This window comes from Echinops telfairi, unplaced genomic scaffold (assembly GCF_000313985.2).
Source record: "Echinops telfairi isolate 266 unplaced genomic scaffold, ASM31398v2 ScPeMD7_6;HRSCAF=24_0, whole genome shotgun sequence".
In the NCBI taxonomy this organism is placed as follows: domain Eukaryota; kingdom Metazoa; phylum Chordata; class Mammalia; order Afrosoricida; family Tenrecidae; genus Echinops; species Echinops telfairi.
The window spans coordinates 14,638,022-14,661,383 of record NW_022103902.1 but is presented as its reverse complement, the minus strand read 5'-3'; the positions used below and the strand labels follow the sequence as shown (position 1 = coordinate 14,661,383).

The 23,362-nt window shown below is 44.6% G+C and overlaps 1 protein-coding gene across 3 annotated transcripts in view; it reads right to left on the bottom strand.

Annotated features, from left to right (window-relative positions):
* The window catches only part of GRAMD1C (GRAM domain containing 1C), a 91,098-nt gene that overhangs the window by 30,722 nt on the left and 37,014 nt on the right, over positions 1–23,362 (bottom strand). For 2 of the 3 annotated variants that reach the window (XM_045286191.1, XM_045286189.1), the window contains 3 exons: positions 19,197–19,315; positions 10,747–10,879; positions 6,272–6,434 (listed from right to left, as the gene is read on the bottom strand). In XM_045286191.1, the coding sequence (XP_045142126.1) occupies positions 6,272–6,434; positions 10,747–10,879; positions 19,197–19,240 (340 nt within the window). In that variant the 5' untranslated portion in view covers positions 19,241–19,315. Of the gene's footprint in view, positions 1–6,271; positions 6,435–10,746; positions 10,880–19,196; positions 19,316–22,946; positions 23,155–23,362 lie in introns of those variants that run through there. The other variant, XM_045286190.1, reaches the window with a different exon arrangement.

The following is a 23,362-nucleotide window of genomic DNA, read 5'->3' as shown; positions in this document are numbered from 1 at the left end:
AAGCAAATGTGGTGAAGAAAGCTGATGGTGCCCGGCTATCAAAAGATATAGCATCTGGGGTCTTAAAGGTTTGAAGGTAAGGGGGGACAGAAAAAGGGGAGGGGAAAATGCTCTCGTGTTCTTCTGGAGTCTGCTCGCAATGGCGGATTCAAAGTATTATCATTTTAAGCGAAATGATGTTAGATTTTTAAAAGCTTGCCACTCAGCTGACTCGCTCAGCCTCCACACATGTCTGAATTGCCGGGGAGGGTTGACTACAGTTGACCTCTGTCATTGTCTTCCCAGTTCGCTGACTTCAAGTGTCCACACAGCTTCACCGCTTCCAATACTACTTCGTTCTGCTGGGAGGTGGTGGGGGGAGTTACCGTCCAGTCGACTCATGAATGTGACACCGCCAGGCCCGCCTCACTCTGGTGGTCAGTGACGGGAGGACCGGCTGTTGTGGTCCACCAGGCAGGTGGACACTGGCTGATCTTCCGATTGCAGGCCTCTCTGCCTAGTCCACCCTGGTCTGGAACTGGGTTGAAGTCCTTTTAACATCACCGCAACACACAAGCCGCCGCAATGGATAGCAGCTATACGGGAGGTGCATTCGCTGGGAATCGAACTCAGGTCTCTCACATGCGAGGCAAGAATTCTACTCCGGAACCCTAGTGCCCAGATTCGTTATAATGGCCACTCAGCACTTAAGATAAAACTAAGATTTTGGAACGTCTCAGGGATAGCAGTTGGAGGACCTGGTTTACTAGCTAGTGATAATCGAATAAGGAAAAGTGGTCCTTCTAACAGCCCTGTTTTTAAGAAACCTCCACGGGTGTTTTAAAAGGCTGAATGTTGACATGCAAGCTCTAAGTGCTGTAAAGCCAGTCTTTACTGGGCCCCGGCAAGAGACAAGGGTTCACCTGAGTAATAGAAACTAGCCTTTGTCCAGCCAATATTTCCAGACAGGGGCACATCTCTAGAGTCTACCTGGCATCCTCAAACTACGGCTGGTGGGCCACAGGCAGGCCGCCAAGGACATTTATCTGGCCTGCAGGATGTTTTTGCCCCGTTTTGTTTTTACTTCAAAATACAATATGTGCAGTGTGCGTAGGAATTTGTTCATGGTTTTGTTTTGTTTTTTTGAAACTATAGTCCGGCCCTCCAATGGATCTGAGGGACAGTGAACTGGCCCCTGTTTAAAAAGTTTGAGGACCCCTGGGTCTAGACATTACGTGAATTCTTGCACTGTGCTTTATGTAAGTCATCAGTAGTGTTAATTCAATAGGAATTCAACGGAATTAAAAAACATAATTGCTTTTCAAGGACCATTCTTTGAGGGGCAGGCGAGAAAAGCCGCCAACAAAAGTCCTTGATCAGGTGTCACTTACCCACTTGGCCACTGGGTGCCAGGGCAGCTCTGTCTGGTTCTCCCTGGCTTGTTGATGCTGGTGGGACTAATTCATGCCTTGCCGCACACAAACCACGGATGCTCATGACATTGACAACGAATCTAGTGACTCACGAGGCTTGATCCCTTGGAAAAACTCCTCCCAGTAATCTCTTCTAAATCACTTAACAATGGTCTTCTCAATGCACTCGATGGCTTTCGGGAACGAGTGGGTTTGTATTTATGTTTGTAGAGGGTTTTGTTCAATTAAAGGGCACCTCGGTGTCCCACAGCCTCATCGAAATCAAAACTGGACTAGCAAATACAGTCACGTCCAACAGCGACAAAGCACCACAGCGCTCCCGCTACCAAGATCTGAGCACCGCCAACAGGGCACGGGGGGCGAAGGAGTCCAGGGGGTGTTCTCGGCCCTGACCTGGGAAAGTAGCCACTCAGGTGCTCTCTCCTTATGTCTCCGACTTCACCCCCTTCAATGGCAATCACCTTGCCAATTCCAAACCAAAAGTCCTCAAACGCTGGGAAATCCCAGACGACTGGGACTTGCTGAGAAAAGGGGAAAGAACATAATTTTCTATGTAAATTCCCTGTGAGCAGCTATTTTTCATTTTCAGGATATTCTCTACCTTGATCTCTCTCTTGTTTTGGCTTTGTGGTCTTGGCGATGAGAAGGTAGGATATTCACAGTGTCTACATCATATATCTGCACTACAAGAAATGTCGGATCGCTTTCATCTCTTTCTCACCTCCAAAGGCAGGGTAGCAAACCTAACACGTGTGCTTTGGAGGGGTGTGAAATATCTTTTTAAAATCTGAATCTTGACATGGATGCCCCTGTCCCCACTTCTATTCAATATCGCCGTGGAGGTCCTAGCTAGCAACAAAAGGACATTAGAGGCATTCATCTGGGGGAGAAAGAGGTGAAACTATCGTTATTTGCAGATGACATGATTCTAAACAATGAAAACCCCGAAAGCTCCACAACAGGAGTGCTGCTCCCCCCTACACACACACACACACACACACACCAGAGCATAACTCAAAGGGAGAGCAACAGAGCAGCAAGGGGAGCAACGCAACAAGGTCCCTGAGGAATTCTGAAAATAGACTTCAGACTGGGGTGGGGGGGCAGGGCTTGGCACCTCATCACACCTGATCAGAGAACATTCACACAAGTCAGCCTGGAACTATTCATAGGCTATTTTTTGTTTTGTTGTTTTTCTTTTCTTTTCTTTTTTCATGTCTATCTATGTAAGATAGGCAGGATAAATAATCCCAAGGAGAAAACAACAGGATGGATGTTTCTGGGGGGCCAGAGGAGAGGAGGAGGTAGGGGAAAAAGAGGGGGAGTCAACAAACTCAGGGAAAAGGAAATAATAAGAGATCTAAAATCCATGGCGAGGAGGGCATAGAATGCCTGGTGGGGTGTGGTCAAGTGCAACGTAGCCGAGAAGAAGTACAGCAAGCCGAATGAAGGTCGAACATGATAGTGGGACAGGAGAAAAGTAAAAGGAAATAGAAGAAAGAACTAGGAGGCACAGAGGTATAAATACATGTACAAATGTGAATATATTTATATATAACGATAGGGATATAGGTTTATGTACATATATTTATAGGTTAAGCATTAAGGTAGCAGATGGACGCCCTCAATGCAAGAACCTTTGTTCTAATAACCTGTCATTCTGTGATGGTCACTTTCCCAACACGATCGCTGAAGACAAAATGGGTGCATGCGCTAAAGTGGTGGAGAAAGCTGATGGTGCCTGGCTATTACAAGATATATCGTCTGGGGTCCTAAAGGTTGTAAGTTAAACAAGTGGCTATCTAGCAGAGAAGCAACAAAGCCCACATGGAAAAAGCACACCAACCCATTTGATCATGAGGTGTTGACAAGATCAGGTATCAGGCATCAGAAGACCCAAAACAATCATACAGATGAGAACTCGGCAGGGAGGGGGGTTGGAATGGAGACCCAAAGCCCATCTGTAGACAACTGGACATCCCCTCACAGAAGGGTCACAAGAAAGGAACGAGCCAGCCAAGGTGCAGTATAGCATCGGTGAAACACAACATTCCTCTAGTTCTTTAATGCTTCCTCCTCCCCACTATCATGACCCCAGTTCTAGCTTACAAATATGGCTAGACCAGAGCATGTACACTGGTACAGATAAGAGCTCTCAACACACAGAATCCAGGCCAGATACACCCCTTAGGTCCAATAATGAGAGTAGCAATACCATCAGAATAAGGGGAAAGGGGACGGGGGGAAGGGTAGCCAATTGCAATGATCAATATACAACACCCCACACACACACTCAGGGGAAAAGACAACAGAAACATAGATGGAGGGACACAGAGGATGGTATAAAATATGAAAATAAAAATAATGTACAAATCATCAAGGGTTCACCAGGGTAGGAGGGTGAGGGAGGGAGGGGAAAAACTAAAGCTCATACCAAGGGCTCAAGTAGAAAGAAAATGTTTTGGAAATGATGATGGCAACATATGTGCAAATGTGCTTGATACAATTGTTGTATGGATTGTTATAAGAGCTTGTTAACAGCCCCCAATAAAAGGATTTATTAAAATTTGTAAAATAACAAATTTCAAAAATCTGGATCTTAAATTAGGGACGGGTCGTGCTAGCATCGTTAACTTTCATTTATTTGGAATGGTTGGGGAAATGGTTTCCTCTGACTAACTCATTATTGTTGTAACTGTGCATTACAAGCAATTCCAGGGGAATCACCCTTGTCTCCTTCCTTCCAAGGTGAGTGAGTGCAGTCAGAGTAAATCTCTGCTTCTCTTCCCCGCCTTTGTTCACTCCACCCACCAGGAAATGTAGGAGGAGCAAAGCTGGTCCACCTCTGTCCTTTTTAACTTTGGGGAGGTAGGTACCCACAGAACCTGATGCTCTTCCAGAAGCAATCACTCCTACACCTGGGGTGGTCAAGCCTGGCCTGCAACTGTGTGGGTAAGTCCAGCTCAATCTATGGCTCACTTAGCAACCCATGATCTCTCATACTCCTACAGCCTCCAACTTCATCGCTAATAGTATGACAGTATGGTCTCTATCGGGCCTGCTCTTAGTTTTTTGCTTTTGTTTTTTTCAATATGATCAGAATTTGGTTTGTTAAGAAGGGGTGCTATTTGCTGAGCTAACTCAAGACCTGAGTTACACAGTATCGTGATTCTGATAAATACTATTATTACGTTGCCATCAAGCTAAACCTCTGTCAAACCTCTAAAACCAAATCAATTGCTTTTTAATGTTATGTAGAACGTTATCGTTTGTCATTCTAATAAATTTCAACTATCACGTGACCCTCCTAGAGCGGACTGACATTAAATGGTAGTTGAACTATGGTAAAAACAAAGCACATTCAGAAGGCACCGTGATGAACTGTCCGTGATGAACTGTCCGGGGTCCTGCTTTCCCAAGCTCATCCCAACCCAAAAGCAAACCCCAGCCTCATGCCCACTGCCACGCTTTGCAACCCCAAACAGTTTCTAAGGCAGTTCATCTAGACAGCAGCAGACGGCCACGTGTGGAGCCGCGGCTGGGCTTGAACAACAGCCTTTGCAGTCAGCAGCCACAACCCAGTCAGGGCTCATGAAACACCAAACAAAACCCTCATCCCCTGAAGCTAAACTATAACCACTTGAAAGTCAAATGCTTGTGTCTTCACACACTCACAGAAAGTCGAGCGTCCTTTGGAGAAGTACTAATAAGTTACTTTTAAAAAAAAATCCCATTTGCTGGTTGAGATTTCTAGAAATTTTAAACATCTCCTCTTCTCCCACTTAGAAGCTACCCATTAAATTTCATGAGCATTCATCGCCGATTGCTCACCCTTTGAATACGTGTGTCTTATAACTACAATTATACACAAAATAGGCTTTTATGGAGTCATCAAAGCTAAGGTGACTTAGTAAAAAAAGAGCCAGAGAATTATTGGGGTTAAGTAAAATGATCACTGGATTGGGAGACCTGGTCACCAGTCCTAGCTCTGCAGTTAAGCAGCTGCAAGGTTTTAGATGTAACCTCTCTAGATCACAGAAGAACCGATGCCTCTGAGTTGTGGTTTTGGTCAAGAATAATTGAATTCACATGGAAAGCCAAAAGAGTGAACAAATCTGTCTTAAGGAAGGACAGTCGGAATGCTCCTTAGAGGGAAAGACAGAGAGACTCCATCTCCTGAATTTGGACATGCTCTCAGGAGGAACCTGCCCCTGAAGAAGGACATCATGCTTGGCAAGGCTGAGGGTCAGGAAAAAAGAGGAAGACCTTGGTGAGCTGGACGGACACAGTGGCCGCAGCCATGAGCTGCAACTCGACACTTGTGAGGAGGCTGTGGGGCCAGCACGGCTTCATTCTGCTGCCCCTGGGTCACCAAGAGCTGGACCTGACTCGTCACACCTAACAAAAACAGCACATTTCATTTTCCTGTCAGTAGCACGAGAGGGTCACCTGCAGGGGGGCTGTGAGTTGGAATCAACTGGACGGCGCGCAACAATAACAGCAGTCCCCACTCGGGTGGACTCCAGGGCCTTCTACACGGGCGTGGCCATGCAGATTTTTATTAGCATATTTGCCTATGCATTACCACTGCTCCATCTCCCGCACCAGAGGCTTGGAATTTGAAAAGCTAAATGTGACGGAGATGTTCAGATTCCAGGCTTCTGAAGGATGAGGAGATGGGTTAAAGCTAGCTATCTCTATCCGTTATTTTGTGTTATTTCCATGGCTTGTTTTGGTTTTTTACAGCGGAGACGATACACAACAAAATTACATTCTCAATCTGTACACACCTTAAAAAAAAAAGGTAAAAATGAAAAGACACGGGTGAACTCTTCTTTAAAGTTTTCAGGAAGTCCTACCTTCATCGACAGAATCTGAACTGCTGCTTTTGTCCAGGGAAAGATACTCATTTGGGTGGAGGGCCAGCGATTTCGGCGGCTCTCTGCTGAGCCTCTCTTCTGAAGTGAGGGGAGGGCTCCTCTTGATCTGCTGCTCACGCTGGGGCTCCTCCTTTCCTGACCCCTAACCGGGAAGAAAAACAAAACCCCCACAAAACCCAAGTTTAAAGATGGGGTCAAAAAAAATCTGATTATAAGCTTTGATTTTACAGTGAGCACTTTAAGAGTAAGACTGCTTTGATAGGCTATTCTTTGAAAAGCAGTTGCAGCATTTTGTTTGTATTTGTATCGCATTTCCAATGATCCTGAAGGTCAAGATAGAAAATATTAATAAACGGTACATACTGTTCTAAAGTCATCTTCTGCTATCATAATGAATACCAAATTTATGAAGAACAATATTCCAAAGAGCACAGCTAGTGAATATTAGGTGAGTGGCTTAAACAGGAGAGAAAGGGAGTGAGGATTGAAGAAATGGAACCACAAATTCTTTGAGGTGTGTGGCAGTTACAAAATCCCCCCTCACCTTGAGAAGGGGTGGGGTCTAGCCTGTCAATCAGGTCGCTGCTTGATGACCTCACGTGGAGGTGCAAAGGAGATAAATAGCTCACTGGAGGCCAGATACACTCACACTTGCTGCAACACATTCCTGTTGACAAGCCACATGAAGCTATACTGATGGCAGCCAAAGCCTTGGAGCTGGAGGAGCCACGGGGAGACCCACACGAGTGCTAAAATGCTCCCACCGCCACTGGATTCACAAGACTTCCCCCCACCCACTGGCCTGTGATCTTCCTACACTCAGGGTCATTGCATGTGCTGCATGAGTCTGAAGAGGAATTTATAGACTGGTATCCTACATATGGGCTATTATTGGACGTATGGACTTGACCTGGACTGGGCTGGGATGTTTTCTTCATGTACAATTGCTCTTTGATATCAAGCTCTCTCTTACACGAGTGTCTCTGGATTTCTTTCTCTAGTCAACCCGGACTAACACAAGGTGTAAGAGGGAAAGGAGTCAAACCAGAGCAGTTTCCCCCCGACAATCCCTGCCCCATTATCTCAAGGACGAGCATTCACCCATCACCCAAGACCTGTAACCGAGGAGAAAAGGGCACGAAAACAGAGAGAGCAAGTCCCATCCAATTACAGTAGGGGAGAGAGGGTTTTTAAGAGACCTCAATCTCGCAGTAAACTCTTATGAACACAACTGACTTATTGTTAAGGAATTCGGCATTAAAACATACCCAATAGATGATGCTATCAGGACTTTCTGGGAATGGTTTAATAAAGGCAGGTCGTTCTGTCAATAAACTGAACGTTAGGCATTAACGTTTGAATGTCCTTGAGATGTTAATATTCACGTAGAGAAGTATTATAACTAGGCTTCATAGGACAATGCAAAAACATCTATTTAAACTGTATAGAAAATGAGTGGACTGCATTTTCTGTATGGCAGGCGACGGCGAGCAGAATGTACATATGTAATCCTGCTACCTCGTAGGATGCTGTGCAGCTCTGAGAGCCCCAGGGAGGCTAAAGCAGGGCAACACCCGGGAGCCAGGGCACAATCTATGAAAGGCTTGTGCCTTTAATACTCATAGGATTGATTCTCCGAGCAGCGATGACTGCTAACATTTAAAACTTGATTTCCTTGGGAGTGAGTTGTGTAATGCAAACCAGCACGCTTATCTAACAGACCCAGGGTCTCCTTAGCAGAGGCTCCAACCAAAACCAAACTCACTGCCATTGAGTCGATTTTGACTCATAGCGACCATTCCAGGTCAGGGTAGAACTTCCCTTAGGGGTTTCTGAGACTGTAACTGTTTATGGGAGTAGAAAGCCTCGTCTCTCTCCCTCGGAAAGGCTGGTGGTTTCCCCCCTTGCATGAGCAGTCGGGCGCATAACCAACCTGGCCGCCACCAGGGCTCTCCTTCTCAGCAGAGTAAAGTTCTCAGTAGCCTCATGCATATCCCTCCTACTGTTGCTACCTGAGCTATCCAGAAAGTTCATGGAAAAATTCCCTGATCGTTTAATTCCCATCATTCCACAAACTTTTTGAAGCCCCTTGTCTTTCCCACTAAAAAGAATAACAAGAGAGGCTGAAAAAGGCACAGTCCCTGTCTCTGAGGAGCTGACATCTGGGGGACGCTTATTTTTTTCGTATACTTTCTATAGTTCCTGAGTTGAGTATTCTTTTTATAACTTCAAAAAAACCTTAATTTCCATTTGGGGGGAAGTGATTTTTCTCTTGGATTTATGGTGCTTTAGGTGAAAGTTTACCACGCGAATGAGTTCCCATCGGGACGTCTGTACATAAAGCGCTGTGACATGCCACAGGCCCACGAAGAGCCAGCGCTCTCCCTGTTGGAAACGTTATTTCTAGAACCTGCTAACGGTGAAAATGTAGCCGAGTGTGACCTAAGGTACGGCTTGACATCTGGGTCTCCCCAGGCCCTCGGGTGCAAAAGGAAAGAGAGGATTGAACTTCTGTATTGCTTATATTCTGCAGCCTGAAATGTCTCTGCCTCACTGAACACATTCACTGATGGATCTCAAAACACTGAATTATGTCACGCCATTCTTTTCCTTTACTGGTAGTGCCCAAACTGACAGCTCCCTGTGCCCAGAGCGGAGGCAGAAGCACCAGTCAGGGCGAAGGTAGGGAGGGCTCAAGCAGAGATCAGCAGCTGGAAGAACTCAGTCCCCCAAGTCAAACGTTCATAAAAGGACAGATGTTACCAAGCATTCCCAGTCTTACTACTTTGCTGGAATGGAATGCCTTGGGGAGGGCAGAGGGGTCAGCATCCGGAATCACCTTCCTTCCTGTCTCCTAAAGATCCCTAGAGGGAGGGAGAGGTCCCAGAGCAGTGGTTCTCACCTTTCCTAATGCTGCGACCCTTTAATACAGTTCCTTATGTGGGGTGACCCCCCCCAACCATAAAATTATTTTCGTTGCTACTTCATAACTGTCATTTTGCTACTGTTATGAATCGGGCGACCCCTGTGAAAGGTTCGTTCATTTCCCAAAGGGGTTGCGACCCACAGGCTGAGAACCGGTGTCCTAGAGAAGCCCACACCGCAGAATCCGACGGGGCTAACTGATGACGGTGGCCTCGAACAAGCAGATGACTTGAAGGTCTTTCACGTATGTGGATTCTATTTCAATGGGTCCCCAACAATTACTGAAAAGAACCCCTGACAGTCCCACGGGGAGAAGAGAAAAGGCCAATGCTGGCCATGCACACAGTCACCTTCGATTATCTTAATGGTTTATGGTGTGCTTGGATCGGTCAATGAATCCTTACGGTGTGCTCGGGATCATCCAAAGCACTTTCACATCCATTCATTCACTTAATCCTTATAAAAGCCCACTGAGGTATTTTTCTCCTAACCTTACAGTGGAGAGAAAGGAGGCAGAGAGAGGGTAAGTCATCCAGGCCATTCAATGGCCGAGGGAGGATGCTCCTCTCAGCAGCCTGGCTCCCAAGTCCTGCTCTGAATCCAGAAAGCCTACTCGGGCCCCCACCTGGCTTCTCAAAGAGCAGAAAACCTGTGCTGCAGAAAACCTCCCTCAGAAAATGTGGCCTCCGGATACGCTTCCCCTCACTGTGGGGACGGGGGCTCGAGCCTGGCTGAAGAGGAGCCGGGAACATGCTGTCCTGGGGCAACAAAAGGCGCCATCCAGGAGGATGGGTCACTTCAAAAGAACACAGGAGCCTAAAGGAAGGGGTTCTAGCTGGCAAAGAAGGAACAAACTGAGAAGCAATTAGAAGCAAGACTCCAAGGGCCTAAAAAAAATTTTTTTTTGTTAATCTGTATGCTTATAACACACCTAACCAGTCCAGTCTTGATCCTTGCCCCACACCTAAGACATTCTGGACTAGTTCTTTTTTTTGTTTGTTTGTTTGTTTTCATTCTGGACTAGTTCTGTCTTCAGTTGTGGCTCCATGTAATGTGCGCAGTAAATCATCTCTTCTGCTGTCTCAGCTGAAGAATCAAAAAAAGCAATGCTTGAGAATATAAAAAAAGAAAGAAACTAAACAATCAAAGAGCCCAAGAGTTCTCCAGCCTGGCCTGCTTCATCTATTGTTACGGAAACAAGCTGCTCGTGGGGAGGTCCCATCCTGGTGGTCACAGCTGGTTCTTTCCACCACACACACCACTCAGCCCAGGAAGAACGCTGCCAAGGATGTGTTTCTCCTTTGGCAATACTTTTAATGATCTTTACAGACTGATACCCAGGGAGTCACTGGAGAGATCGGCACCCAACTCTCCCAGGGCAAAATCGCACATGGTACCCACGTGATCATCGTTGCTCTTTCACGTAAAACTCTCTGCTACCTTGAGTTTTAAAAGATATTGCACAATGTCCTTTACCAATGGACACAGGGTCGTGTCAGGTACACTTTAAAGGGGCATCCCATACTAACCCCTTTGGGTGCATTTCCACCGACGGACTCTGTTTCGGAAATCCGACCCACTGAGTCACGGGTGAAGCTGATTGACTTGGATAATTTTTCGTCTCTCTCCCCGGGGTCATCCAAGCTGCTTCTTCCAGGGCTCCTGTAAGAAGCACATCGCGATAAAACCATAAGCAAGGTCAACGCCACACAAACACGTGATTCGGTCTTGTCACTGAGGTCCTCTTTCTTATAAGAAAGCGCTTGACCACACAGGGATGACTGTCAAATGGACACGTCTTTACCTGCAGTGAACTACGTGCACATTGACACTGCTGCTGAAAATAAGATCTGCTCATATCTGATTCTGTAAACGTCAGACGCCGTTGGAAAATTAACCAAGGACACATGGCCAAAATGAAAAAGTAATCAGTGTTTATAGGTATATGAAACCCAGGACTGATGAACCTGTAGGGAGAGCAAGAAGAATATGGGGGAGGGGGAAGTGGGGGTGGGGTGGGTGGAAGTGGTCAAAGGGAGATGATGTCAAGGAGTCCATGTGGAAAAAGGATTGTTGGAAAACGATTGTGGTAGGAATTGTACATTCTGCTTGGCGTGATTGAAATACGGAAGATGTTATACGTATTAAATCCCAACTAATAAAAAAAGATGTGACTATGAACAAAAAGAAAGAAAAGAAAAACCAATCAAAAGGAGATGGCATGTTTGAGCTCAGTGTGTGGACAGCCCTTGTCAGGTGCAGGGTGGGGGCTGGCCACCAGTCGACCCCTCAGCTTCGGATCTTCGGTGGCTCCGTCCTGGCCAAGACGGAACATTCCTCCTGGGAGGTGGAAGCTCCCGGAGGCAGTTCCACTGAGTCAGTTCCAAGTCATCGCACCCGCCGGGGCAGACGGGCACCGCTCGCTCCTCGGGCTTTCCAGCCTGGACATCCTTCCAGGGCAGACAGCCTCATCTTTCCCCCACGTGGGCACACAGGGCCCATGAGTCAGTCCACCGTCAATCAGCCCACCTTCCCTTCTCTTTCTCCGCAGGCCCAAGCTTAAGAAACAGCTGTCAGATAAATGATCATGGGACCAAGGCTACTGTAGTCTGGGAGGTCCAGTGACTCCTTCAGGAACAAGGAGAAAGGACGTTCGTTGATTGGATGTCAAAGAACACAGCCTTTTCCAGCACCCACTCCCACCTCTATCTCATATACAGTGAACCCTCGCCACTTCGTGCTTCGACTTCCGCGGCTTCACTCTATCGCGGTTTTTGCGTAACAGCACCCACTGCCTACACCCGCTCCTTCAGAGGAAAAAGACGGCGACCCACCTGTAGAGTACATCCCTTAAGTCATTTCATAGGCTATTGATTACAGTATTTGTAAGAACTATGTATAATAATACTGTATGTGAAATATGCAATACTGTAAACTAGATGCCATAAATAATATAATAAATAATAAATGATAATTGTAATGTCCAAAATGTTTTACTGTATTTTCCCTTTTTCGTTTAATAAATTGGGTAATACGAGTGTAATGGTGACTAAAGGGTGTTTTTTCATGTCCTCTATGCTCTAACTACGAAAATATTTGACTTACAAATAAGGAATCCTACTTCGCGGAATTTCATTTATCACGGTAGGGTCTAGAACCGATTAACCGCGATGAACGAGGGTTCGCTGTAGTCCCTGCTACTTACAGACCGAGGACTCTACTCCTAAAATAAAGTAATCGTCGGGTATACTGCTCTGACGACAAGACAGGAAAGCTAGAGAGCCCTTCAGTCCTACCCTGCTCTGCCCCAATCATGCTCCGTCAGGTCACTTCGAAGCCAGGCCCAAGAGCAGGGCTCTGAGAAACCAGGCCAGAGAGACGGCTCCCTGGAACCAGCCACCAGTTACCTGCGTTTTCGGATTTTAGGGATGGAGAGGCATGTGGGAACATAATCAGAGAAAGAAAGGAAATGCCAAACTCATTACCAGGAAGACTGTTCCTGATACAAAGAGACCTACAGGACAGAGTAGAGCTGCCCCTGTGAATTCCCGAGAATGTGATCTTGACAGAAGTAGACCACGTCAGTTTTCTCCTGTGCAGTGGCTGGTGGTTCGAACAACTGACCCGGTGCTCTGCAGCCAGATGCATAACCCGCTTCACCCCCGGAGCTCCACAGGAGGAAAGGGAAGAAGGCAGGTGACGGTCTGGAATACACGTGCTTCTCGCACAGGCGGAGGGAGGGCGGACAGGAGGAGAAGAGGCACAGGGACCAGGCGGGCCCTGTCTTCGGACACAGTCCAGCACCAGTGCAGGAAAATGGCCACCTGACTGTCAACCTGAAAAGGCTTGTCCTACACCTGTATGAAGCAGCACGTCAAAAGGACTTGATTTCCCCTCTTCTGAGAGTAGACTTCCCAAGTTAGCAGCCATGTTGGAGATCATTTGAATCAACGTTCTCATCACACAGATGAGTCGACAGAGGCCCAGAAAGGCAGAGATTTGCCTGAAGTCTCTCAGCTACCTGGTGGCAATGTCTAGACTGGATTCTTTACCTCAACTCCAAGCTCTTTGTATCAGCATCATTGCTTTGCTACCCGACCCCAGCATCCAAGAGAGACTGGTAAGCTGTATAAGCAGAGCAGGATAATGGAAACTGTCAACCCTTAAGACAATTTATAAAATATACATGTGCAGCCGCATTATATTTATAAATAAAACGTGGTCAAATATTGATGCAGAACTGAAATGATCTAAGTAGGAGCAGCATATTTAGAAGGATACCTAGATGAGTGATACTTAATACACCCATTGACGCTTCCCAAAGATTTCCACGTGTGCTTTACACAATTGATCTATGTATTGTGATGAATTGTATGAGCCCCAATAAATTGATTAATTAAAAAAAAAAGATTTCCACGTGGAAGATTGTTTCCTAGGGAATTTGTATGAAAGTTTTATTGAGATATAACCTGCATCCCGTAAGATTTAAAATGTACAGGTCATTGGCTTATAGAGCTGCATAACAGGCATCGCTAATTTTAGATCATCTTCATAAACCCCAAAATAAACCCTATATCCTCTCGCAATCACTCCCCATCCCTGTGTCACCCCAGACTCGGGGCCCTACTCTGCTTTCTCTCTCTACCGACTGATCGATTCTGTACGTCACCGCATATTAATAGACTCACACGGCACCGGCCTTGAGTGACTTGCTTCTTTCACACAGCATAATGCTCGCTGTAAAACTGTCTTGTTTTATGATATGACACCTTAATTTCCATTCATCAAAATGTACCTTTAATTACACAGGTTAATAAAAATGACTGCCCTTCCAACCCTCATCAGCCAAAAATCATTTCTCTGCCCTTCATTTCCTTATTCCATTATCAGTTTTCCCAATATACCTCTCTTTATTTTCTATTTTGAACCATAATTATTTACACGGATGGCTTGTCTTTACCACAATTCTAGAAGCACCCTTCATTAATGCCCTTACTATGTACAGAGTGCCAAGCACACGCCAAGCACTGTGCAGGGGAATTCTAGACAAGAGGCTGTGCTTACTTTGAATTCCTGAAAACATCAGTTACATCATTTACTGTATTATCATCTATGCCTCCGAGATTTCACTAGCTCTCGGTCCTTAAGAAAAAGGTAGCTTTTTGAAGACAGGCACGTACCCAAGAGCACAGAAGGAGAGGGTGGGGGGATGTGGAGTTAACACCAGTGGGAACAAGAAGGAAGGAAAACCTCCCAAGTTGATAGTGGTGATGACTACACAACCCTTTTTATTATGGTTGAACGACTGAACTGTATGATGTGTTCATCACAGCTCAGTAAAAAAAAAATTTTTTTTTAAAGGCTTACTAAAACCAACCTTTCAATGATGGATTACTAACTGAAATTTTGGAAGTTCAAACTCATCCAGAGGATCTTTGGGGTCATCATGAACCAGAATCAACTCAACAGCAACTAACAATAGCAACCGGAAACAAATCCCCGGCGCACAGATACACAGTCAGCAATTCTTTATGGGTGCTATTTTGGGGTGTCACCACACCAGTCCCTGACTCCTGGTGACACGCTGGACACCGAAAGGCACCCTGCCGGGTCCTGCGCCAGCCTCACAGTCCCCGCTGTGCGCCAGCCCACGGTGCCAGTCCAGCTCTCGCTTTTTCGCTTTCCCGAGCACGATGTACTGGTTCCTCCTGAAAACATGTCCCAAGTACTCGTGAGGAAGCCTCTCCATCTTCGCTTCTCAGGAGCATCCTGGCTGTTCTTTTTCCAAGACGGATGAGGTCCTTCTCTTAACAGTCTCTCGGACATTCTGTCGTGGTCAACACCCCCAAATTCAAAGGCATCGGTTCTCCTGCAACCGTTCGCGTTCATTGCCCAGCTTTGGCAGAAGAACATGCCTTTGGTCAGGTGTCTTAGTCTACAAAGTGACACCTTCACTTTGGAACACTTTCAAGAGGCCTTTTGTAATAGCTCTGCCCAGGGCGCTCTGATGTTGGATGTCCTGACACCCGCTCCGATAGGAGCTAATTGTGTTCCAAAGTACAATGAAATCCTTGACCACGTCAGTCTTTTCTCCATTTATCATCATGTGAGCTACTGGTCCAGTTGTGAGGATTTCTGTTTTCTTCTGTTCTTCATGTTGACCTGTAGTCCGTAGTGAAAGCTGTATTCGTTGATTGACAGTCATGCGTGTTTCTTGTCCTCTGTTTTCAGCAAACCAAGTTGTACCATCTGCCGACCGCCAATTGTTAATGAGTCTTCTTCCATCTTGATACTGTGTTCATCTTCATAAAGCAGATTATTGGCTGAATACTCAGTTTCTCAGATTGAATAAATATGGTGAAAGGATATAACCTTCGTGCATGCCTTTCCTGGCTTAAATGCACACAGACTCCTCTTGTTCAGTTTGAACGACTGCATCTTGGGTCTGCATAATCACATCTAAGTGTGCGGAAATCTCCATTCTTTGTAAAGTTGGCCATAGTTTGTATGATCCGCATGTCAAACGCCTCTACGTGTCAATAAAACGCGGGTACACGCCTTTTGGTATTCTCCACTTTCAGCCTAGCGCTATCTGCCTTCAGCAATGACATGCCTTGCTCCGTGTTCTCTTCTGAATCTCACTTTAACTTCTGGCAGTTCCTCTTCAATGTACTCCTGCAATCATTCTTAATTATCTATGCCAACATTTTACTTACTTGATATTCATTATATTGTTCGGTAATTCCACATTCTGTTAGATCACTTTTCTTTGGAATGGACACACAAAAAAGTATGCTTTGGTCTTCCAAATTTCTTGGCATTGACAAGTGAGTACTTCCTTTTTTTTTTTGTTTTACATCAGACAAGTGGCAAATCTCTTCATGCAATCTGTTACACGTGAGTACTTCCAATACTGCCTCCATTTGTTGGAATGTCTCATTTAGCATTCTGTCCATTTCCAGAGCCTTGTTTGTCACCAATGCACTCAGTACAGCTTGGACTTCTGTCTTTTTTTTTTAAATCAATTTATTGGGGCTCATACAATTCATCACAATACATAGATCAATTGTATAAAACACATCTATACATTTGTTGCCCTCATTATTCCCAAAATTCGCTTGCCTCTTGGGTTCCCGGAATCAGCTTATTTTCCTTTTTTCCCCCCCTCCCCTTCCCTTCCTCCTCCCCTCTCCCCCATGCACCCTTAATAATTTATAAATTATTATTGTATCTTATATTACACTGTCCGGCGTGGACTTCTGTCTTTAATACCATAGGTTCTCAAACATATTTGACCTTCCAACTGTACGGAAATGAACACCAGCTAACTATTTTTGCCATAGTGCCTCTATGTATTGCTTCCATCTTCTTTTGGTGCATATAGTGTCTGTCAATATTTTGCCCACAGAATCTTTCAATACTGCAAATTTTTCCCCCACAGAATCCCTCAATATTGAAACTTGAGACTTGATTTTTTTCTTTAATTCTTTCAGCTTGAGACATGTTGAACATGTTTTTCCCTTTTGGCTTTCTCCCATGTTAGTTTGGGTAGACTAGAGCAACAAATTCATAAACATGCATATGCGTGTAAGAAAAAGCTTTATATACAAGAGCAATTGAATATTGAGAAAACATCCCAGCCTAGTCCAGGTCAAGGCCATAAATCCGATATTAGTCCATATGTCAATTACCAGTCTATAAATTCCTCTTCAGACTCATGCAACACATGCTGTGATGCCAAATGCAGGAAGGTCACAGGCCAGTGGATAGAAAGTCTTATGGGTCCAGTAGTGGTGGAAGCATCTCAGCGCTGGCCTGCGTCTCCACGTGACTCCTCAGCTCCAGCACTCTAGCTGCATCAGCCTCTCTCTGTGTGGCTTGTCAACAGCAATGTCTCCCAGGGAGTGAGCATGCATCCCACTTCCAGTGAGCTATTTATCTCAGCGCCTCCAAATGAGGTCATCAACCTGCAATCTGATTGGCAGGCTAAACTCCACCCCTTCACTCTTAAATCTCAAAGTGACAACAGATTACACAACTACCACATAACCCCAGGTCTTATCACGTTTCATTATAATACTTTGTTTTTCCATCTAGCCTTTGAAATTTTCTCTTCAACTGTTTGCATGGTATTGTTTCTTCATTTTATTTGGTGTAAGACCAAGTGTTAGTCTCTTCTGACATCTATTTTGGTCATTTCTTATTTTCCTGACTCAATTATCTTTAGACTTTCTCCATGTGTGATGTGCTTGATATCATCCACACCTCATCTGGTGTCTGGCCATTAGTGTACCTTGAATCAACTCTGTTCTGGAGGTGTTCTCTAAATTCAGGTGGGATATGCAATATGCTCAAGGTTATATTTTGGCTGCTGTGGGCTTACTTTAACTTTCTTCAATTTAAACTTGAATTTGCATATGAGGAATTAATGTTCTATTCCATAGTCAGCTCTTGGCCTTGTTCTGACTGATGATATTGACCTACTTGGTCATCACTTTCAAAACATAACCTATTTCACTCTTGTATCATCCATTCAGTGAGGTCTATGTTCTTGGTAATTGTTTGTATTGTTGAAAAACGCATTTGCAATGAATAAATCCTTGATCTTGTAGAATTCTAGTGTGCAATCTCTATTATCATTTCTATCACCAAGGCCATGTTTCCCAGGTACACCAATCCTGCCTTTTTATTTCCAATTGTGCACTTCGATCACCAGTAATTACTAGTGGGTGCATCTTGATTGCACATTCAATCAATTTCAAATTGCAAAATTTGGTAGTAAAAAACAAACAAACAAACTTTAATTTCTTTATATTGCTATCAGTTGGTGCTTAAATTTGAATAATAAAAGACTCACTAACCGGTCTTCCTTAAAGGCCTATACGTAGATGTTATCCTACTTCTGACAGTGTACTTCACCACACATCCTGAAATAGCTTTGACCATGAATACACCAGCCCTCTACAATTTGTCCTAGCTGGCACAGTCAGACCATTTGATGGTCTCCCTCCAAATGGTCCATATCAGTCCACTTCAGCCAGCAGGAGCCCAAGCTCTGCTTTATGCAGCCCACTTCTTTTTTGAGAACTTCCAGTTTTCTTACTTGGATTTCTACTTTATCAGGAAAACCCAAGACAAATCTATGCATTTGAATTATGGTGTTGGAGAAGAATATGGAGCGTGCCAAGAACTGCCAAGAACAAAAAACAAGGACGGCCAGACTTGGTCTCGTGCCCTTTGGGCATCTTACCAGCAGAGACCAGTCCGTAGAAGGAACACCAGGTTTAGTAAAAGAGAGGGGCAGAGAAAAGGGGGCAGCCCTTGACAAGACGGAGTGCAACAAGGGGCATGTGTAAAGATGGCCCACGACCGGCCGGAGGTGATTCTGTCATACATCGGGTCACTGTGATTCAGAAGAGACTAACAGCACCTGACCACAACACAGGCCACAGTCTGGCGATGACGGTCGGGGCTCTTTCTTTCCTTTTGAGTCATGCTCCATCAACCATTGGAGGTCCCGCAAGCTTTACTTTTTCAACTTGGCCTGGCAGAGGACGCTCTTCAACAGTGGCACTGTTTTCCAAACTGAGGGGGCATCTGCCAGCCCTGCATCAGGCAGGGTTGCACAGCCCCCCAAGGTGTGCACTGGCTAACTCTGTCAGAAGTCGACCACAAGTCCTCTTGCCCTAATCTGCCTTCGTCTGGAAATGCAGCTGAAACCTGCCCAACAGGTGACCCTGCTTCCAGCTTCACAGCCAACCACCACAGTACACGAGTCCTGGAACATCTCCTTCCGTGCCCTGTGTTCATCCACTGTGCCACCTTCCATTCCATTCCACTGCAGAGAACAGGGGCAGGCTTCTCCCAAAGGGGGAAAGGGGTGAGTGTGTCATAGAAATTCGCAGTTGGTAGCCTCCAAAATGAATCTGTTTGGGTTAATGATTAATCAAGCTTGACATTTCAAAGTACTCTGTCATACCTTGGCTGCACATTATCTTCAATAGACAGTGATAAGGTTTCCATTTCTTCAGCATTTAAGCCCAGCTCAGTGCCATAGTTCTGCTGGATTAGTTGCCAGAATTCCTGCTTGGTTAAGCTCTAAAATGACAGTAAAGTTACACTAAGTATCAGGAAAAGATGGTGTGACACAGTGATTCAAAACATGTACTTCTGAAGACAGAAAGACCTGCTGTGTCACTGTTAGCTGTGTGACGTTCGTACCTATTTACCTTTAGACCGCGGTTTTTCTAGCTGTCAGAGTGGGTAATAAAACCTACCTGACAGAGTTGCTATGGACAATAGAAGGCTTACAAAGTACCTAATATTTTAACTGAAATAAATGAGAGGTTAAATGATTTTTTTACAAAAAGTTTTTATAGCTTCTGGTGATCACTAATCTGCAGTTAAAAATCTGCAATCCAATCAGTCTATCACGACCATAAGCTGATCTAAATATGTAAATAAATGCTAAAACCTTATATGCTAATACATTTTCAATCATATTTTCTTAAAATATAAACTGCAAGGCACTGCTAGATTTCTGAATAAGGTGCCCTGGTGGCACAGTGGGTCAGGCAAGGGGCTGCAGACTGACTGCAAGTTCGACAGTTCGAATCCGACAGTGGCTCTGTGGGAGAAAGATGAGGCTCTCTACTCTAATAAAAATTAACAGCCCTGTGTCGATAGGATCAGGTATCAGGCATCATCAGAACAAAAAATCATATCATTGTGAATGACGGGGAGTGTGGAGTGGGGAGGCACTGGGTATCCACTTACAGAAGGGTCGCGGGGAGGAGACGAGCCAGTGTAGTGTAGCAATGATGAAACATACAACTTTCCTCTAGTTCTTTAATGCTTCCTCCGCGCCACTATCATGATCCCAATTTTACCTTACAAATCCGGCTAGACCAGTGGATGTACACTGGTACAGATAGGAACTGGAAACACAGGGAACTCAGTACAGATGAACCCCTCAGGACCAGTGGTGAGAGTGGCAATACCAAGAATGGCAAGAGGAGGGAAGGTCGGGTAGAAAGGGGGAACCGAAAAGTGGATGAAGGGAGACATCGGGCAGTGTAAGATATGACAAAACAATAATAATTTATAAATTATCAAGGATTCATGGGGGGGGCGGCGGGAGGGAAGGGAAACATTGAGGAGCTGATTGATACCAAGGGCTCAAGTAGAAAGCAAATGTTTTAAGAATGATGATGGCAATAAATGTACAAATGTGCTTGACATAACGGATGGTAAAATGATTTTTTTTTAAAATCCTCGATCACAGTGTGGATCGACAAGATTATCATATTAAAAGAGTGATCAGATTGCATATACTTGAAACAAAATAAATGCAAAGAGCACGATAATTTTCTCTTTAAAAAGTTAATAGCCTCATAAACCCTAGGGAGCATTTCGATCCTGTCCTTTAAGTTCACTAAGATTTGGAATTGACTCAATGGGAGTGCATTAGGTTAGGATGTTTCCTTTGATTTACCTATAATCAAGTTGTTTGTTCTGTATAGGTGTGTTAAAAATCATTAAAAGTAACAAAGTCACCCATTACATAGCAAAACAAGAACAGGTATCATTATGATAACCAACTGTCTGATTTCTAGAAACATTGAAACAGAGGAGAACTGACCCATAGGTTTTATTTATGGAATCAGGCCACGTCTTTCTTCAGCAGAGCCACTGTGTGGGTTCAAACTGCTGACCTTTCGGCTAGCTGTGGAGAGCTTAACCTCTGTGCCAACTAGATGCCTTCTAGGCCCTTTGTTTACGGTTGATTACACGATTAGGAAATGTAACACTCATGTAATGCTTGAGGCAATTTGGGGCAAGACTAGCATTCAGTCAATCAATATTTATTAAATGCATATCACTGCTCTAGAAGCAAAGGAGGATAAAATGAGATACATGTTAAGCTCCTTATTCTCAAATAATTTTTAATATAGGCAGGAAGATATGGGAGACTCTTAAGTAGAGTTAACCACGACAAGCTACCATTTGATGAATGAGTCAATAAAGCACTGGTGGAATCAACAAGATAGATATATGACTGCGTGATCGATCAGGGTTATTAGAGAACACTTCCCATCAGCTCAGGGTATCCAGCTGAGTTAAGGGAAGAACATCAATAGGGAAAATGAGGGTATGGGAAAATCTGGGGAGAGGAAAGCCAACACAAAACACAGAATAAACACAGGGACTTCAGTAAGGTTTGTTTTGAAGTCTAAGAATGGTTTATGTGCCTAAGTGAAGTAAAACTTTCGAGTTGGGAAATCGGAGAGATCAGAAGATAGAGATTTAAAATGTACAGATGCCTTGGTTTCCTCCCGAGATGCCTTACAGCCAATGCCACTTTATATGCCTTTCCCTTGTTTCTTCTGTCGCTGAGGTACTGTTGCTAGGTTACATGAGATGGCCTTCATTGTGTTTCATGAAACCATAGAAAGATTAAGTGTAAACTTTAATTCTTTAGACCACTAGTTGCCAGTCTGCAGTGCCCACTTGGATTCCACACAAGGAGTTGCTGAAAACTGAGGTATTATTGTTGGCATTTCAAAAATGTCCAACTGGTTACCATAGTGAAGCTAGCTATTCACACTAAGTAAAAAGCTAAGCTTCGTTGTTTAGGGATGAGTAATATTAACTATAGTGATTATCAGAGGTTAATTAGAAGCTCTCAGTGGAAATAATGCACGTCCAATAAATATCAATATTCTAGTATGTTATTATTGAACATGCATCACATATTTGGAACACAGGGTCCACCAAAGAAAAACTTTGAAAGATTACTAGTGTGGAGAAAGTTGGGCATCGTTGTGCTTGATCTCACAGGTATCCCCACATTGCCTGTCTGCCTCCTACTCCAGAGAAGTCCCCATGTGACTTTGTTGCCCCCACAGTAATAGCCCAGACTGCTAAGCCATTCCTTTTTCCAATGAGATCCATTTTGAAGCATTTCCTGCATCATAAAAGGATCATTATCCTTATAAAGAAAATTAGTTCAAGACATTTGAAGATTAACTTTCCACAAAAACTTTTCTGAAATCATAGTTGTCAAACCATTTCAAAGACAAGTAAATAAAACAATGATGAATACTCAGCTCTTAAGAATGGAGAGGAAATTTACACTACAAATAAAATACTAACAAAAGTACATGCCTATTGGACTGTATCAGGAGATGGTTGAAATATATGAGAATTATCAAACACTATCAAAGTGATAAAGACCCGACTCACTGCCATCGAGTGTATTCTGACCCGCAGCAACCCGGTGGGGTAGGAGAGAACTGCACCTGTGGGCTTCTGAGACTGTAACTCTTTACAGGAGTAGAAAGCCCCATCTATCTCCCATGTGGTTTCGAACTGCACATCTGTGGAGCACTGGTGACACAGCGGATCACACGTCGCGCTGCTTACCATAAACAGTCCCAAAGCACCAGCCACTCACCACTTCACAAGAGAACGATGAAGCTTTCTACTCCTGTCGAGAGTCCAGGTCTCAGACACCCACAGGCACCGTTCTAGTCTGTCTTATAGAGTCGCGCTGAGTCAGACTCCATGGTCAGTGAGTTTTTGTTTTGTTTTTTTCAATCCAAATAATCACTGCTCAGGCTGAGTGTATTTTCATACTCATCATTCATTCAATAATCAACAGCCGAGCCAATCTGCGTATGGAACCTTAGAAATGAATTTACATTGTAAAGAAAGACTGACCACCTACCTGCAAAGAAAGGTGAGTCCCCTGCGTTCAGCCTACCGAGGCTACTGAACAAAATAAAGATGAACCAAGCCGAAATCAGATAAGGCTCCGGAGTCAGAAGCTCAATTGCTGGCCCGGAAAGCTTTGTAGCCTGAGCATGCTGCCGGGTCTTCAACTAACAGCTGCAGAATTCCAATGATTTCATGACTAATATGTAAAACCTGTGCTCCAAGTGCATGATGTGGCTGTGAGGAGCTTTTCCGTCAAAAAGACAAGCTCCAGTGGGGTTTACAAGTGCGATTCGTCACTTCCTGGTTTGCAGTGTCAGCCCTTTCTAAGGTTGCTGGTCAGAATACAGAATTGGAAGTTACACCTCACTCTACAGGTTCCTAAGCCCCTCCTACTAGAAGAGGCTAGGTAAACAGGATTTTATTAAA